Source organism: Aythya marila (genome assembly GCF_965140915.1).
Source record: "Aythya marila genome assembly, chromosome: 14".
Taxonomy (NCBI): domain Eukaryota; kingdom Metazoa; phylum Chordata; class Aves; order Anseriformes; family Anatidae; genus Aythya; species Aythya marila.
This window is the reverse complement of record NC_139055.1, coordinates 6,138,244-6,157,674: the sequence shown is the minus strand read 5'-3', so window position 1 is coordinate 6,157,674 and position 19,431 is coordinate 6,138,244. Positions and strand designations below refer to the sequence as shown.

The following is a 19,431-nucleotide window of genomic DNA, read 5'->3' as shown; positions in this document are numbered from 1 at the left end:
TCACTTGCTTAAGATTGTGATTCAAGTTTCTATTAAAAGTAAACAAAATAGTCCCCCAGAAGATAAGTAATTCACCCATGGTGAGACTAAATAAGGAAAACTTCAAATGAGAAGAAAAATCTTGCTGAAACTTATGAGAAAATAAGAACTAAGAAGATTAAAGACTCTTTTTAACCTTCAGACCTAGGTTTGTTGCCATGCGAACAGCTTCTTGATATTTCTTAGTACATTAAAAAATAGAAATTGATACATAGTGAAAATTCTGTTTAACTAATGACATTTTTGGTAGACAAATTAGAATGATTTAAAGAAATTGTAGAATCATAGACGTTTAAAAATAATATAAATTTTGACCCTTTCAGGATGCTCAATAGACAAGTACACATTTGAGAATTTTATTTAACAGTTTAAATGTATGAACTTACAACTGTTCTTATTTCTAGTAAGTAACGTGATACACTTCAGCCAAAGCTGAACTCCAGGCAGGCGGGATACACGAGTGAGTGTGTGTGTTATCAGAGGAGCCATTGCCAGCACAGAGAATACTAGTAAATATAACAGTGTGAAAAGTATTGGACAATATATGTATAAAAATTATTATTCAGAGTCGTTTCAATTTTCATAGTCCCCAGATTCATATTCTTCTTCATCCTCATCATCCGAATAGTCATAGTAGTCCCCATAGTCAGCGCCATAGCTTGCACTTCGACTGACAGTAAATGCAAATGCAGAAGGTGAACCTGCACAGCAAGACATAATTGAATCCAGATTGAATTAGCTGTAAATAGGAATGAAGAGGAGAGTACAGTTTTAGATAAGTAAAGCAAGCTCAATATTTCTGAGTCCTTGTTAAGAACTATACCTTCAATCATTTGCAAATCCTACAGACCCAAAAATACGAGCAGAGCTGATAAAGCTTTGAAAACCACTGGCAGAGTCAGTGACAAATGAAAAAGCCTTAACTTGGGAGGCAAATACAGACAGCATCTGTGTCCTGCATTTACCAGCAATCCCAGTTCTCGCTGGCATCAGCCTGTGGGACTGAGCCCAATGCAAAAAATGTAAAGCTGTTTCTTGTATTTTTCCGAATGCTATTGGTAAGGAACAGCGGCTGTTGCCATCCTAACTTTTAGAAAAATAAGCAGATAAACAGAACAGCCGTAGTTTGAAGACTGCCTCAGATCCAGCAGTTGTTCTGGGTGCAGAGTTCGTAACATCAAAGGGCTTCTCTAGGAGGAAGATAGAATAATATGTTTCAGATCTGTGGCTATAATTTTCAACAATTTTTCTCAAAGATGGTATCATTTGAAGCAAAATATTATGATATTAACATGTCGGTATTTTTCTCTTCCAGAATTCACAGGCACTTCTGAATTAAAAATACCTAGAACTGAATCTCTTTGAAAGGATGAAGGAAAAGAAAAGAAGACAGAAAAGTTAAAATATGGAAATCTCTAGGTCATTTCTGATATCCTTAATTTGCATTTGCATTCTGACAAACCCACACACTTTGCAGGCTGCTTGTCAGTCTTAAACATTTTATATTCTTCACATCCAAATAAAAAACAAAAACAAAACACAATATACCATCAATGACTTTCAATCTTGCAGAGGCATATGTTGCACCATACTTATTTTTGGTATGGCAGATGTAGATGCCTTCATCTGATTTTTTGAGGCCTTGAATCTGCAGCCAGCCTGTCACACCGTACTTCTGAGGTCCACCTCTTGCCTTTTAGAAGAGAAAGAAATAGTGAAGTAGCTAGGAGACATGATAATAATTTTCAAAATAATTGTGTCCAGATTTAAACATTGTTCCAAACTTTGCTTTTGTTTACCATGTACTGCTATCATGCTTTGATTCTCAGTTTGATTCTGCTGCCATATATTTTAATTTCCTGTTTTCTCTGTGACTCTTAGTTCATGCTTCCCCTGCTCAAACCTTTAAACTTCAGTGCCCTTCACAGGGCTCTAATTCCTGGTCCTTTTGATGCTTCTGTTTCCCAGCAGTCCTCACGCTTCTTGTCCTGGCACCACTTCTTGCTGCTGCTTCAAAGCACTGCCACTTGTCCTGGAGCTCATTAATTTCTTCAGGATGAGAGTGGCGTTTGAGCCTTAGCCAAGGGGACTGACCAAGCTGGCACTCAGCGTCCAAGTTTGAACAGACAGAGCATGAGTTTTCACAGTTTGTGACAATCAGTTTCAACTGGCTCGTGCCAAAGCCTCTTAATGGGGGAGCTTTGTTTTCCAAACAAATATTACAGATACAAAACAGGTAACAAATGTTGGTAGAGATGCTGTCGTGCTCACTCTAACCTAATGAGACAAGTTAACAAGGTTTAGTTTAGGCTCTGAATCGACCAGTGTTCGGATGGGGCTCCATGCACCATTGTTTTTAAGTCCACTAATTCCACATACATTCATGCTCTGTTTGCATGGATCTGGATACATTTCTAAATAATTTAGATACTTAGTACTATAATAAGGTATTTCTGTGCATTTTCTGTCTATATTTTTTTCAGGTTGTGTCCCATGTCCGTTGGATCTTTTAGCTTTTCAGTTGTGTATCCAGAAAGCTAGATTTGCCATTTACTTCCCCAGGACACAGTCTGCTCGTGTTCTTTTGCCCACTCGAGGAGGCATGCTGATACAGCCCTCAGCCTTCCTGCAGTCTGCCAGTACATCTGGCTTTGTTAGCTCTTCTCCCCAGAATGTTATTTCCATTTAAAAAATTAGCATTTTGATTTAATTTTAGCTCAAACTTTCAGGCTATCTCTGCATTTGCTCAAACCCCTATCTAATGCCATTCTGCTAGTTCCCCTCAGATTAAAACACAGCATCCTCCATAAAATGAGCACATTTCTTTGTTTGCTTTTTGAACACATCAAGGACTGAACCCAAATGGCAGGTCTCCAGAAACAACATCTTGCAGAGGAGAAGTTGAGGTATCTGCCAGAATTATGCTTCTGCACCAAGAATAGAAAAACAGTTGCCAACAGCCATCCTTCCCACAATGCACCTTCTTCTAGGTATTAGCTTAAATATTTCTATTTTTATATCAATTCATTTTTTCCAGAATGATTCATATGTAAGGAGAATCTTGCATCTTTTCTTTCCCTGGAGATGGATGGATGCTACCCCTCCTGTTATTCCTTCTGCTTGGACTGCCACAGCAACGATCCCTGCACTCACCAAAGTCAGAATTCTTTACATAATCATAGGGCCCCTGTAGGATTTCTATTTATTACAACCGTACTGTGTGCTGTAGGAGAAATTCGCTACTTAGCACCCCTACTCCTCATTCCAAATCATAAGTTACAGTAAATGCAAGTTTTACCTGTACTGAGATATGGGCATCATCTCCCGGCAGAAACATTTTATTCCCTTTTTTTTTCCATTCAAGGTGTGGCATAGGATAGGCTGACACCTCACAGCCAAAAATGACATCATTGCCTGTGAAATTCTGGACATCCTGGGGTGGCATAGAAATCACAGGAGCTGCAGAGACCCAACAGAGTACTGGTTTAGAAGACAGTGAACAGCATAAACACAAAAGCATATAACGTAAATTCTTGTTTCACTCGATAAAACTAATTTTCATGTTTTCAATCTTGCACATTATGAGGAGCCACATGATTCCAAGCAGCTTTTCAAGCTCAGAAAACTGTGTCTCATTAAGGGTGAACAGGTATTTCAAAGACACAAATTTCAAAGTACCTGCCTGTCCTTTCTCTATGCACACGATCGTGAAACTTAAGCTGAACTTAAGTGCAGTTTGTGTCCTGTGTGCTGTCATCGTGGGCTAGACCCAAGGCCCATCATTTTAGCAGCCAGTGCTTTAGCAGCCAGACCTTCAGAGGAAAGTACAAGAAGTTCTGTAGCAGGCTGTCACAGAACAACTTGATCACGGGCAGTAATACTTCATTTCTGTTATGTTTTGCCTAGCTTAAAAGCTGAAATGCTGAGATTGCTAGCTTATCAGAACTTGTCTTCTAGATACCTCATTGCCTTCAGCTTGCTAAGGTTTTGTTTCTCGCTGTAACTTGTGGAGTGCATCGCAGCAAATTACAGAATAACAGCATTAATAGGTTTCACATTTAGTCCCACTTGCTATGAATTTTGTCTGATGTTCTTGTGTTAGGAGACATAAGCAACAGTAGTAATCCAGTTACTTTATAAGTTTTTATGCTTATTATAACTATCAGATTTCCATGTACTTGTTTCCTGTTATTCTTTTATCTTCAACCTCCTTCTCCATTTATTTTTTGTCTCTGAATGATTCTCTTCCTTTTTCCCAAATAAAAAGCTGACATTAACCACGAGAGGGAGCCAGACCAGGGATTTGCAGACATTAAATAAAAAAACTATCATCTGATGCACTCAGACACTATTCAAATACATAGCTCTCTATAAGCATGTATGAGCATACTCAGTTTTAACAGAAGATGATTTTATTTAGCAGGAGGGAGGAAAAACACATATTTACTGTTAATGCAGCTTTCCTTCTTTTGGAAATCTCTTTGGACTTTTCTGTATCTACATGTCATCAATGAGAAGTGTTTTCTTTATAAAGTATGTTTTCTTTCTCTATTTCCCTGCTGGCTTTTAAAAATGAACATGTTTTCTGGGCCATTAGACTTTTATTTAATGAGTGCTTTTATTTTTGTACGTATCCCAGAGACTTAGAAATAGAAACTTCTAGTAAATAATTAATATATTTTGACTCAAAATATTTGAATCAATGTGTACAGTATATATGCTTCAGCATCTGAAATCATAACATACTGTCCCAGGTTTTCAAGCAATGTTTCATATACCTGTGTCAGTTTTTACGAATTGATAACTGTGCAGAAAATATAAAATATATTGTGATAAATTAGTAGGGGTTTGTTCATTGTCCTTGAGAATTTAAAGAATCTACTGAGGAGATAAGGTTTCACAACTCACGGCATTGTAACATGGGGACAAAGCAAGACATCCTGTTTTGACCCCACCTGAACACAAGCACAACGCATGATCACCGGAGGAAGAACAACGACCCCCAACAACAGACTGCGCAATCTCAGGACAGGTCTCGACAAGTCGACAGGTCTCGACAGGTCTCGACAAGTCTCGACAAGCCGGAACTTCAATGCTATAAAACAGCGACACTGGAAAGGGGAAGTTGCGTGCTGTGGTGGAGCGGAGACTCCCCAGCCGCCCAGCGCTGTTTTGCTTGTGTCTGCTTACTTGATTAATAAAATAATTTCAATAGACCAGTAAATTGTGTGGTCTAATTTATAACATATATTCTATCAAAATTACTTGAAAAGCAATTATACAGGAAAATATCAATTTCCCTATTTACTCATTCCTCATTAAACACTGCCGGTACTCTTCAAAAGTAAGGTTTTCAAATTTATTAGCCCTTAAATGCTTGTTCTTTCATCAGAATGGTACATTCAGAACCTCTCTATCATTGCAAAAATCTCATGTTCAAATCAGAATTGCCTGAGTATCTTGGATGAGAATTTTTTTTGCCTATGATCAGAGGATCTGACATCAGAACACACTTTGAAATACTAAAACTCAGTGCAACCACAATGCTTTTAATTATGTGTCCACTTTAGTTAAGTTTCAGGTGTAAGAAAGAAAGCCAAATGTTACATTGACTCACATTAGTTGTTTAAATTGTTTCTGTACAGAGGCAGCACACTAACTTGCTGGCAGGCAGATGTAGACTGGTTAGTACCTTTGTTCTGGCACAAGGGCCTGTGTCCTGGGACGATACTGACAAGACCGAGGTATTGCCAAGAGCAGAGCCCTGCCTGTGTGCCTGTCCTCGGGCACAGCTCAGCCACGTGAGGCTGGGGGCTCTGCCTTCATGACACCACATAAACACATCCTTAGCCTCCAGGACACGAGGATCTCAATTACAAATTACTTTACAGACATATGAGAAATTTGACTAGCACTGTTTACCATGCACAGATACTACTTCCATGCTAGATACAGCCATTTCTTCATTAACTGTGTCAGATGGAAACATCTAAATATGGCCCAGGTCTCACCCAGCTGACTACCTCCAAACAAGTACTTAAGGCTTTGCTGGACCCGGGCTCACAAGGACTGGCTTCACCTGAGATCAAACCTGCAGCAAGTAGGAAAGACCGCAGTTTTGATCAAACTAAACTGCCTTTTCTGAATGTGAACACACAATGAATACTTGCATTATCTACTCAAACTTGAAGTACCTCCAGAAAAAAAATAAAAATCTTACAACACCATTTTGCTATATGTCAATGCAGAAAAATGAAGTCACGATTTAATATTTTAACAGCAATGTACAAACTTCATTTATGAACGTTTCAGAATTTGTGTTCAGCCAGATTCTTCCATGCATATCTGTGTGTTTGTTTGTTTTTGTTTGTTTGTTTGGTTTTGTTTTTTAAAATTGTCTCTTTAAAAACAGGTCTATACTGGAATGATTAACCAGTCATTTTGATTCCTGGAGCAGATAATCTTTTCTTGATAATTATAGACAGCATTCTGATGCCTCAGTGTCTGGAGGTGAATGTGCTGTAGTTGTGCCTTGCCTTTTAAAATTCTGGTCACGAACTGTCCTCCTGTGTTACAGAAAACATAAACCAGAAGCCAGGAAAAATCAAAATTCTGCTTCACCTTTCATAATTGACTTTAACCCAATACCATTACAGAATAAATAATTATATAGTACCAATTTTTTGTTTCTTAACTTATTCATTTTTGCTAATCTATGTCTGATTTAATGAAAATGACAAGAAATCTGGCAGATCAGGTTTTTTTTGTTGTTGTTGTTGTTTTTTACTGTATCTAAACTTCGAATAATTACATTTAATTTCAAAGAGCAGCACCGCTAGTTCTGTTACTTCATTAAATCATCAGCAGTAAAGCTTTGAATGGGGATAGACTAAGTGTGGAGAATCTGTATCTACTCACTACTTAGTAACCTTGGTAAATTATTAGATAAACAGATCAAAACTAACATTTAGGAAGAGAAGGGCTTTTTTTCAGAGTTACTTTAGGGAGCTAGGCCTTTTTCTTCCCTTTTTTTCTGGCAATAGACGAAAGATAAAAGGCTATGCTCTTCTGATGAAAGGAGTTTATTGTTATTTATTTATTCATTGGTTGCTGTATACAATTAATCCTTTTGGCATCAATAGGAAACAGCAGATGCTTTGAAGGAGAAATAGCAAAACAAAGTACTTGGAGTTGACTGAAGGTTATATTTATAGATTGGTACCAAAACCCCACAGTGTCTGGTGTTTGTTTCTCATGCAAATCGAAGTCAGTGGAAAGCGAGTGCCATGGTGAGGTTGCTGGTCTTGGAGCCAGACTCCCTGTTGCCTTTTGTCATCAGCTGCAGCCATGAAAAAAGAGAGTCTGAATCACAGCACACTCACATGCCCACTGCTGCTTCAGGGAGCTGTCGTGAAGGAGGGGCTTACTGGTAGACTCCTGTGGGGGACCAAGGCATCGTGCCTCCATGGCAGCACCTCTGTGTCTCCTGGGTCTAAAACAGAGCCTACAAAACGTGGTCAGCAGCTGCTCAGAGAAGTTGAGAAGAGGGATGCTTCTCCCTGACCCCAGCGAGCCCAGCACCCACCTCAGGCTCAAATGTGCTGCTGCAGCTGGGCTCACGCACCAGCTGCGTCTCTTCTCTGCACCAGCCAAGGTGGCAGGCCCCCATTTCTCTTCAGTGAAGTCTGCACAGCAGTGAGGGCTGTGAGCTTATCCCCAGGCCTCTGTGCAATTCAGCAAACTGAGGCATCCCAAGAAATTCCTCTGTGTGCATGGAGAGAGGGGCCAGCCTTTCTGGGGACCAAGGGAGGCAGTGGGAAAACACTGGGGGTGATGCCTGCATGCAGAGGAGCTGAGCTTGTTCCTCTTGCTTGAGGAGCAGTGTTACGTACCTCAGAGGTGGCTCCAAGGCCAAATTACTGCTTTTTAGCCAGGTCTGTTTAATTAATTAGAGCAAACCATTGCTTTAAGCCTGTGTGCCAGAACAGCAACCTTCTCTGCTGCAAAGGTAATGTCAGCTGCTACTTGAATGGCACTTCCAGCTGAAATCTCCCTGAAAGGGTTACCTTGCAAGAACTTGTGCTATTTTCATGCCAAATAAGAGAAACTACCCAAGGGCAAACAGGCTTTCAATCACACCACGCGCTGGTGTGCAGTGAGTTTTCTGAATGTCTCTTTACTGGCAATGTCTCTTCACTTCCCAGCTTAATGCCCTAATGGCAAATAGGGGGTTCTTCAATGGGTGTTTCTTTTGCAACTAGAAAAAGAGGAAAGAAGTCTGGTCTTAGCTGCTCATCACTCTTCCTTTTAAGTATTCAATGTCCAGTGTTCATTCAATACAAAAGCACAGCATATGGTCTGAATTGGAGGCAACAGACTGCTAGCAAGGAGTGAGTGAAATGGACCTGAGTTACTCACATATGTGGACCATTGCCAGAGACACAAGTTTGGATTCCCACAACTGTGACCCATTTGTGACTCAGAAACCTACTGATTTCATATGAGAAAATATTTCATGAACTTTCTTTTTAAAAGAAAAAACATTTCTCATTAAAACAAAAACACCACGAAACAAACCACTAAACTGTTCACTTTCTCCTTTTCATTTTATATTTATTTGCCTTAGGTGAAAGGTGCCCATGAGTAACGACCTGTAATAACGTGAAGAATGAGAACAGCGTATGAGCAGCAGACAGCATTCCCCTCTACAACCCAGCTAAGAATCCTTCCACTAGCAATCATCGCTGGGAAGTATTCATGCTCTGTAAGTGTCTTTAGGGAAATTGTTTGTTTGTTTGTGTTCTGATATATGGATTTCCATTTCATGGGAACCTAGCTTTTATGATGATTCCTTAATTAGATTATTGTGGACATTTTTGTTAAAATAATAGACCTATTAATTAAGCCCTATCTTCTTTTTCCTCTACTTCATTAATTACTAGATATACATACAGATAGATACATACATGCATGAGCATACACACATGGACATAAGGTCTGCTTTGCAATCACCACTTTAATATCAGATCAGTCTTCATGTAATAATAATTACTTGTCCAGTACTCAAAGACTTTTCAACTGTTCATCTACTCCCAACTACACACACAATTTTTGTAAAAAATATTCTCTGCTCTTTAAAAGCAGATTTAGTCTGTTTGTGTCTTACTGGTTGCCATGTGATATAAAATCCACTGGGTTAATAACTATACTGAGGCTTATAACTTACAAGTATTAGCTACTGACCCACATTTTCCACACAATAGTACTGCAACAAAATAATGATAATTAGAACAAAAACGTAGCATTTCCTCAATGAAGTTAAGGCTAGAGCATCCAGTAACATATCTAAAAATCAGAATGAGTTTTTTTAGTTTGAAAGTGACTCCGAACAGGTTACCTGATTCACAGGGTCCTTTATGTTTCATGCTGATATTTCTCTTAGTTGCATAAGCCTTGTTGAATTGACAGATGTTCTCATAGGTTTTCCCTTCGGGTCCGCAGATGCTCTCTTGAGACTTGCACACACACTGGGGTTCAGGAACTTCCCCAAACCTGGCTTCGTCAGCATCCAACCTGCACTCGAGGTTGTCCCCGCATTGCCCATAAAAATGATTACCCTGGTCCAAGTCACAGATCTGACCTTCCACGTTTCCACATTCAGGACAGCAGCCACAACGGTCCAGTACAGTCCCGGCTGGGCAGTCTTTAGGCTCAGAGCAAAGTGCCAGCTCACATTTTCCGCAATCATCTCCTTCCCTTAAGAGCCTCCACCAGCCTCGATGGTACAAGGCAGGGAAACCATGAGAAACCTGCACCAGTACTACCAGCACTGCTGTAACCACCGGGGGCTTCATCTTGAGAATGTAACAAACAAGCAGAAAAGGTCCTTGGAGTAAAGCCAGGAAAAAAAAAAAAAAAAAAGAGCTTGTGAGAGAAAAACGTCACAATCCTTTTTTGTTGTAGAATATAAATTCTACTGCAAATACAGGCTTTAAGAAGAAATTAGCATCAGATTCCTAATCTGGAACTGATAATAAAAATGCATACAAACCCACCAGCTTTTCTCTAATGCAGTTTGGAATGTGGGTATTGCTTGCACAGAAACCAAACTGCCCCTTCTGACAGCTCTCTGAAAAGCTGTTTGCTCAGTGTCTCCTTGAGCCAAATTTGCAAAGCATTGCTCTACTGAAACAACATTATATTGCAGCTATTGTACAAAGGGGAACAGAGCAAGTTAGAGCAAAATTAAGAAATTAACTGATAAGAGGATTTTTTAATTATCATTTTGCTTGTCAGTTGACAGAGATCACACAAAAAGAGGATAAACGTTGGTAGAAAGTAACACCTAATTTACCAGCACTCTAGAGCTGAGCTAGTACTGGAACGAGGTTTAAAACCAAATTTAATCTATTATTGATCTTACCTCGGGCTTTCTGAATTAACAATTTACTTACAGGCTCTTTACAAGCAAGGGACAATCCAGGACAGCTGAAACTGACTTTGAAGTCTTGGATTTAAGAGGAGGGGTGTCTAGATCCGTTAAAGAACTCATTGTTCTCTGCCCATTTAGCTTCTTTTGAGCATTTATGGGTGCCTGTGGTTTGCAACCCAAAATAATGTGGGCCACATGTTTGGCTCTCAAAACAAAGTGCGAATGATTTAGAACATACGCCAACGTAAACAAGCCACTGCAGCATCTTCAGACACACCAGAAGGAGGCTTTGCTGAAGTTAGATGCATCACTGATCTTTTCAGAGCACTTTTCTACCTCTGTTTCTTAAGATGTGCTTACACTGAATTACAAAGGATGCATTTTGTTGTACCACCCTTACATCCTTTGGTCACATCCATTAAAACAAATCTCACAGCAACGTGTGTTTACTTTCCATCCTGAATGTATCAGTGGCTTTTCCTAAGTTTAGCTTCATATCTTCTGCACCAACTGAGCTTGCCTGAAGTGAAATAGGCTGGTTCAAGATCGCTTTCTCCTGCCGAACTGCATATAATGCAATTTCCCTCTGACCTCCATCAGTACAGCACTTCTTAAAGCCATCCTAGGGAGACCTACAGGGCCTTGCTCATTGCTGAGTGATGGCTGGACTAATTCATTTTCTGTACTGCACGCTGGCTTTGAACACAGAAGCAGACTCCAAAGGAGTACATTATGTGTGTAATTGATGCTTTTAACATTCAGAGTCAGGCAAAAAGTAACCAATGAATTTAATGGGAGATTGATTTCTTGTCCCACCTTCTTATGCTTTTTAATGTGTTTTATTTCACACTTCCTCATCAAATTCTAATCAGACATTTAGTTTTACATTATAGAATCTACTCATTACTATATTTTATTGTGTCTACAGCTGTAGGGGATGAGTATCTAAAGGATAAAGATTTGCTGAGGCCCATATGAAGTAAAAAATGTTTGTAGTGGTGAAAATATACATACAAAGTGGAGCCAAAGCTAGGAGGGGCTTCAGGCCAGCACTACCCTTGTCAAGGCTGAATTTAACCCTTCTTACAGGAAATGTGATTTGAGGGCTGTAAAACAAGGGTACTAGGAATTACTTCCTGCATCCTGACATTAAGGAAACCCATCATAAATATCCTAGAAAACATTTTTTATGTTTATCTGAGTAATGTAATCTGAGTTCTTGATGGATTTAGCCTACAAATTAAGAATGGGGAATAGGTGTGGTCTCATTTGAACAGCTGCCACTTGGTAGGTGATCTACATCTGAAGGTTATTTTGGCCACTGATAACTGAGCTCACCTGGAACAACGGGGGGCTGAGGGGGGGTGTAAAGCAAAGTAGTGCAACAGAGAGAATGGACACCTGTCCCAAATGTCTTCTGTTAGCAATGGCAGCTGTGAGGAGCTGAAAAGAACGTTTCTGTAATTCTCTATACAGGATGGATATGTGGCAGTACAGGAGAAGGTGGGAGCAAGGAAAGAGTGCAACAGGGTTTGAAGAGGCATATCTGAAGGGACTGTCCCATCTGGTTCAGTAATAAGATGCATTATTTCAGTACCTGAAGCTTTCTTTGGTGGGTTAAGTGAAAAAAGCGTTGATTTTTTTTCCCCCATGAATCCTGGTTTATCTTCACTGTAAATTACTCCCAGGCTCCAGAAAGAAACACAAGCATCAATAGATTAACATTGCTGGTGGAACAGCAAAACAAGAACAGAAGTACACTGTCTCCTTTTTGGACACCATCCCCCAAATACTGCCTGGAGAGCTGACCAGCAGTGCACATGAGGCCAGCACGACCCCTCTGGTAAAGGCAGGAGGCGCATGAGGGGAGCTCTCTACCATCAGCTGTGAAGTAAGAATGTTTTGGTGCACAACTTCAGTAACAGCAGGTTGAACAAAGTTACTGTTCCCTCCATCTCAACAGGCAGGGTAATGCTGAGCATGCAACATACTTTTTTCTGGCCCTTTTTCTGGTGTTTCTGTGTGGCGTAGTAAGCACAAGGAGTTCTACCTTCCCCATCTGGAAGAGGCAGTGGGCAGTGAAGAGGCCTAGCAAAACAGCCCAACTCTTTCCATACCCTCAGACTTCATCTTCTACCAGGACACGGGAAAGGTCTTGCAAAATAATTCCTGTAAGTGAATTGTTAAGGAAATTGTATTCCTATTCATTTCCTGCTTTCTTCTTGGGGCCGGTGTTATGCTAAGCTGCTGAGTTGTATTGCATTATTCTGATTTGCATGGTAATAGATAAGGTACGTGGCTGATGCAATTTGAAATCCTGTTGCTAGTGATTCCTGAGGTACTGCTTTTTCAGATGAAATATGTTTCGGGTCTTCATTCTGTATTTATTTGTGTCAGGAGAAGTTTTACTTAAGTAAGGGTTTCTGAATCTGGCTCCTGCCAGGCTCAGACCTGGTTTCTTCAGATACTCCTTGCAGAGCTCTTGTGTAATGACAAAACAAGAAGTTTTGAAGTTTCCCTTCTATATTCTCAGTCCTGCAATGGTTTGTTTTGTTGAATGGGTAGAGTTAAGAAACATTAGTGTTGAGTCTCTTAGGCTATATCAGGTACCGATTCTTGAGGTTCCTTTAGAGACAGTAAATCTTATCTGACTCAACATGTTTCTATCCAAGAAACCTTAGATGCTATTACATGCACACACACACACAAAAGAAGCGTTAAAGAAAACTAATGTTTGGTCTGTTCTGCTGGGTAATGGCAGAGAGCAGGTAGCCAAGCCCATTGTGTGCAAGTCCTATAAAGCATTACCTGACACTATACCAACCTCTGAGGATAATTTTTCTCCCACAGTATCAAGAATTGAGCTGTGTTATTTGTTTTTGTAAAAATAAAGGGCAAATGGTGGAAACTAATGACCGATGAGGCAGAAGTGTTTAGATGCCATTTGTGGGTTTGCATCAGAAGTGCTGACCAGCAGTGGTATGGGCAATCCTGGAATCTCCAAGTATGTTCTTTTTTGGTGCCAATCGTATTTGCTGACACATTGCTTTCATGAATCTCATCATTAGTGCTGTAAGCACATGAAGTATAGGTTAATTCTACTGTAACATCATTATTAAATCCATTAATCAAGGGCAGAAGATCCGTAATTAACTTATTCTCCAGCATCAAGTAAATGATTCTACTGTGAGCTTTAAGAAAGCAATTGTTCACTGATATGCAAAATACAGTGGGGCTTTTAGACTATAAGGCTGTGTAATTGTATAATAAAATTATAAATTTTGCATATTTTAATAATGTAACGTATATATTTTAATTATTTTCTTCGCAAGGTTAAAATGGGAATCATTATTTTTGTTTATTTTAATTTATTTATTAGTTCTTACATCTCAGTTACCAAAAAAGAAAAAATGAACATGGCTCCTTCCTGAAAGCTGATTATTTTCATCGAAGGCTTTGGCTAGGCTTTTGTTGACTCATCCTAGACCTGTCTGTAGTAGTAGCTGCCTATAGATTCTTTGCTGATTCATGTTTCATCATCATCATTGTTGGTGACTGTAGGCATTCAAAGTTCAACTTGCAGTGACAAAAAGAAAGGCCTGATAGCACTGCTCTAGTACAAAATGCTCGGGGTTGATTAATGTAGCCTTACTGACTGCTTTTACACAAATACGTCTGAAAAATCCTTTACACAAGTTAATTTGCCTTCCAGGTACTTCAAGGGTTAGGCTCTGTCTTACTCCTCTGCTATGCTTTAAGAAAACCAAACTTCTGAAAGCTTTGCAGGTTTGCTCAGAAACAGCCAAGCCTCCTGTCCTATAACAGGAAAGGGACAGGGAAACGTTTAGGGAATCAGCAGTAGGCAATCAAGCATTTTTCTAAAGCCATTCTTTTGAAAGGTGAGTTGTAGTGAGGAAACCTGCACATAAAGTATGATAAGAGCATTTCCCCATGTGTCTTGCCCACATTTCCACCCCTGCAAATCTTAGTTGTTTTAATCTTTCTCCAGATGCTTTAATCACAAATAAAAGATAGAAGCTATAGCCAGTGCCATTCTTCTTCCTCTTGAGGGAGGGAGGCAGGCACAAAGGTTTGCCTGCCTTAATTTTAGGGCTAAAAGCAAAGCCTCCGCATGTTTTGTACAGACCTCAGTGTTTTCAGGTGTCAAGTTCTATTGCAGCAGATGCTGCAGTTCAGTATGGAGTTCAACCTGTGTATCAAAGGCAGGTGCTGTTGGCATCAACAGTGAGACAGTAGGGCTGTCAGGTACAGCGGAGCTTCAGAGACACCAGAAAACCTACCGACCCTCTCCACATAGAAGCAAACAAAACAGAAAAGCACAAGAAAGGCACGTCCTACACATCCTGCCAGCTGCAGGCCTGGGGACAGATGTGGGGCAATGGGCAGGGGGCCCCTGAGGCAGTGAGCAGGGAGGGTGGGAGGCAGAGGTGAGGCCCTGCTAAGCCCAGCCTGTCCCAGGACTTACCCCGTCACCTGGGGAAGGTGGTGTCTGTGTGAGCCCTCTGCTCTTCTCACCTGGGCTGCAGCTCCTTCCTTCAGCAGGGTGTTGGAAGACTAGCGTGGTGCTTATCACTGACCTGCAATGAACATGCTCCAGGCAGCTGGGGAAGGACCGGAAGGAAAAAACAAACATAGTGTTGGCCCTAGGCAATATTTTGAGGTGCTCTGTCCTAACAAAGACTAGGAAAGTAGTATTAGCTGCCACTGAGGGCCAGCTGTGTTTGTGCATACCTGTCCATCTGTTTCCCACCAGACAGTGAGGGGATGCAGAGACAGCTTGAAGCCCAAAGACGACTCATGCTGGTGATTCAAAGTCGCCTGTGCCAGAAAGGTTCTTTAAAAGAGCAAGCCACAGTGTTTGCTGGGGAAGCCTAATAGAGAGGGAGCTCTCTGGAACTTGCAGAAATGCATACGGAGTCATTTTGCTTGGCAACCTTAATGTTGATGGATAGAACAGTTTGCCTTGTCCAGTTTATAGAAGAGCAGCTGATACAAAATTACTTTATAGCTGGATATTTATGAGAAGTTTCATTTCAAATAATATAGCTTTTGCCTCTGGCGATGCTGAGGTTTAGCCCTGTTATTACCGGGAACTAAATCTTTAGGATATTCTAACTATAACTGCAGGGCCTGTTTGATCTACCCAGCAAAGTTAATATTTTCCAAAGCAATGGAAACTTTATAATGGAAAGTCTCATTAGCAAAAACTACCTGTCCCTAAAAGCAGCCAGGAAATCAGGCACAGAGAGGGAACTTCAGGGATTTTCTTTCAGCTTCAGAAGGGATGTGCAGGTTGTGTGTGAGGAGGGGAGGCTTTGCTGGGGCGTTGATCTGGGGCAGCGTGGGCACCGGTGAGGTAGGTAGGCAGCAGCAGAAGGTAAGGAGGTGGGGGAGATGGCAGGAGGAGGCTTTGGTGTGAATAAGCACAGAAAGCAAAGCCTGTGACGAGCTCAGAGGGACAGCACTTACCACTGGGAAGGCCTGGGAGCACAGGCACTGCCCCTTGCTGCTCAATTCCTGCTGTGCTCAGGACTTTGCGTTGTCTACTGACCCACAGGTCTGATGCACTGTATGGCTGGCTTGCTCTTCTCCCTTCTTCGGCAGATCAGTCCTCGTCTAGTTTCTCTCCTGGACCGCTGTGTAGTGAGTTCCTAGAAAGCGAGACCCCTTGGGGAGTCTTTACTTGGAGATCAGTAGTGCTGGGAGCCACAAACAAAGCACTAACGCTCAGGGCCAGGGCCAAACCAAAGGCCTCCCTTTCCCCAGAATCTGAACAGCAGCCAGATAAAACCCACGTGTGTTGTAAACCCAAGGAGGGAAGTGCAGATGGGAAGAATTTGGTCTCAACCTTTCTAGCAAGGCCCTTCCTTCCTGCTGCTTCTCACTCATCAGGAGTCCCTGGGGAAATATTGCACCCTGCTGCATCTGCCCCAGGGGCCTCAGGGACACTCACCTCAGAGGTTCTGCACCAGCACAGCCCCACAAAGGGCCCTTTGTTAATGCTTACAGCCTCAGGGCCAGGCTGGAGCAGGGCTCTGAGCTGGATTTGCCAGCTCTGAGTAGTCCATGGTTTCTCCTGGTCCCTTTACTATCTTACTTCTGAGGGTTGCAGTAAGTTGGGTAGTTTATCCATGGTAGCTCTTAGATCTGCATGCCTGTTCCTAACAAAAGGTATGAAAGCTGGACAGAGTGTTGAGTGAAAAACATGCATGAATTAAGAAGCATGGGTAGAAGCCAGAGTCCATTTAAATCAATAGCCAGACTCTCATTAACCTAAATGGGCTCAGGATTTTACCCAGCCCGTTTTGCTTAGCTGGCTTCCTGTTTGAGTTGGCAGGGCAAATGGTCTTTGTCCCTGTCCAGCAGGGCGTATGTCAGATTTACTTTTTCTTTTGGTCAAGGCTGATGAAACACTCTTAGAAGTCTCAGTTTGTTCTAGCCGCAGAGCAGCTAGAGATACTGAGCGCAAACATCTTGTAGGCACGGAAAGCCATGATGCTTTTGCATGAAATGCTGACCTACTTGTGCTGAAGGAGATGTCTGAGAGCACAAGCTCTGTCTTGAAGAGCTGGTCTGGTCTTAGGTTTGTGATTACATTTGATGATAACTGAACTGATGTGAATCTAAATCTGCATTGAAGAGGTTTTCCTATAGGTGAACACTGGAGCTTATAGAAAATGCCAGTGTAACAGCATCCACTGATGCTGCAGAAGTGGAGTGCTCGTTGGATCAGTCGAGTGAAAAGGATGATGTCTTGTAAGACATGACTGCATAATTGTGACTGACTCCTCTCCTACGCCACAGCACAAGGGGAAGGCAGACTGCTCCTTTGCTGACTTTGGAACTAGGCTTTGTGGACTGCATGGAAAGCCAAATGAAAACGGCAGGATATCTCCTGGGAAATCTGAGCTGGCAGTGCAAAACCAAACTTATTGTCTCCCTTGGGGGAGGAAAGAAATAAATCCAGATTTTAGAAGACATTTCAGGTGGGTAAACTTGGTCCTAGAGCCACCTGCATGATCTGACCCTACCTTCAGAGCTTTAATTCCATGTTCTCTGAAGTTTGGGATTTGTTTTCTGGGTCTCTCAATGGAATAAAACATAACAGAACACTAAATTATTAAAAACCATCATGTTTTGTAATACAGTGGAACTAAAAAAACATGGAAACAAGTGCAGGCCACTTCCCTCCACATCCCTCCTCAGGTAAAGGTGTGAGTAAGCAGAGGGCCTGTGCGGCGTGACTGGCACTAGGAGCACACAATGTGCTGGGAAACGGAGCGAAGGGCTGCTTCACGCACCTCCCGCGGGGCACGGTCCCAGTGCTGCCTCCAGACAGTGCAGTGCTCAGCAGACACAGCTGCACGGGGACCAGCTGAAGTGCTGTCCCTGCAAGGGAAGGAGTCAGCACCTCAGCACACCTTTGCTTGGGATCTGGGATCTCTGTGCAGTACGCTGGTATCACACAAAGGCCTTCCTTTTGGGGAAAAAAGGGGAGGAAAAGTCCTTTCATACCTGGAATTAATTTTGCTTTCTTTTTTTTTCAGCTCACAAATCATAACTCTTCTGTTCATTTAGCTTATCAGCAGAGATGGTCACCCAAATGTTAGCTGCATGAATACTCTGAAAGTAAGGATTTTTTGTTTGTAATTATATGTATCTGTATTAATCCAACCAAGAAAATTAGATGTAACGCAGACTGACGTGCCCAAACAAAGCAACTTGCAGTTCAATATTGAATTATTTTGTTGAAGTGTTGACCTGAGCAAGTAAGACAATTAAAAAGTTCCAAAGCACAGAAACTTTCAGAAAAACTATAGTTTAGGACACAGATCTCAAAAGAGAAAGGAGAAAGGAAAAAAATATAAAATTATTTATTATTGATTGAGCACTCACCTCAGATTAACAAGAAGCCCATTGTCTGATCCCAAGTGCAACAACAGATCATAATTTAAAAATGCTTTTAGTCATCAATGAACAGAAAAGTTATTTCAGTGAGAACTTGGAGAACACCTGTGGTAATTACCAACACTAAGCAGTCTTGACAAGACAGGGCTTTCTGGCTTGCTCTGTGCTGTAATACTAAATGCTATAAACAAATAGGAGTGATTTCTGCTACCAGTTCAATGCGTAGGTTTGAGATGGAATTAACATTTAAAAAATGCAAAGTATTCCTTGCAGCAGATGGTAGTGTTTGCATACACAAATAAATACCTTGTAGAAATCATGATGTAAACCACATGCGCTGAAACAATGGGATTCCTGAATTGAACCCTTCGTCTTCCTAAAACTGAAAAATAACACCCTCTGAGCTCAAACTGGTGGCTGCTGCAGCACAGGACCTGCTTGTGCTGGGGTGAAGTGGGTACAAGTGTTGGGGGGGGGGGGGGAAGCAAGGCTGGGCGACACAGAAGGAAGCAGGATGATGTTGGGATGTGCTAAAAGGCAGTGCGTATCTGTCCCTCGCTGTTACGCTCAGACATCCTTGTGTTAGCTCTAGAGAAGGACTGCATAGGCTGTGATAGCCTGGGTTTGCCCTCTCCTCTGTGGTGCAGCAGCTTCATATTTTAAACTAGTAAATGAATCACCAAAATGTTTTATGCTGCCATGGCTAGACTGCTTTTGGTCTGTGCTAGGTAGGGCAGCTCTACGTAGCATATTACAAGGCTTTATGTTCCTCTGGGTTGCACCAGATACAGGTATTTGCATCACTTGAAAGCTCCTCACATTACCTGGCTGCTGCTCACTATCCATCTGTGGTAATACACAAACATTTCTCTGCAAAGGCTTAGAGTGCACACAAATGTTCTTACAGACACAAAGATTAGAAGTTGCAGCTGTAGGAAACACGTGCAAGGAAAGGTTACAGCAGAGCAGGCCATCACAGTGCAGCAGAATCACCTCTAAAAATCAGGCCAGTCTTTTCCTCCATACATGTG

General features: G+C 41.5%; 1 protein-coding gene across 1 annotated transcript; it reads right to left on the bottom strand.

The window, feature by feature from the left end:
• Nucleotides 1-612: 612 nt before the first annotated feature.
• LOC309883603 (kazal-type serine protease inhibitor domain-containing protein 1-like) lies at nucleotides 613-10,249 on the bottom strand (the record flags this gene model as incomplete). Its single annotated transcript, XM_082771843.1, has 4 exons — nucleotides 9,437-10,249; nucleotides 3,338-3,498; nucleotides 1,588-1,732; nucleotides 613-740 (listed from the first exon to the last, which is right to left on the bottom strand). The coding sequence occupies exons 1-4, from the start codon at nucleotides 9,891-9,893 to the stop codon at nucleotides 613-615; spliced, it is 891 nt and encodes a 296-aa protein (XP_082627969.1). The 5' UTR covers nucleotides 9,894-10,249.
• Between the last annotated feature and the right edge of the window lie 9,182 nt (nucleotides 10,250-19,431).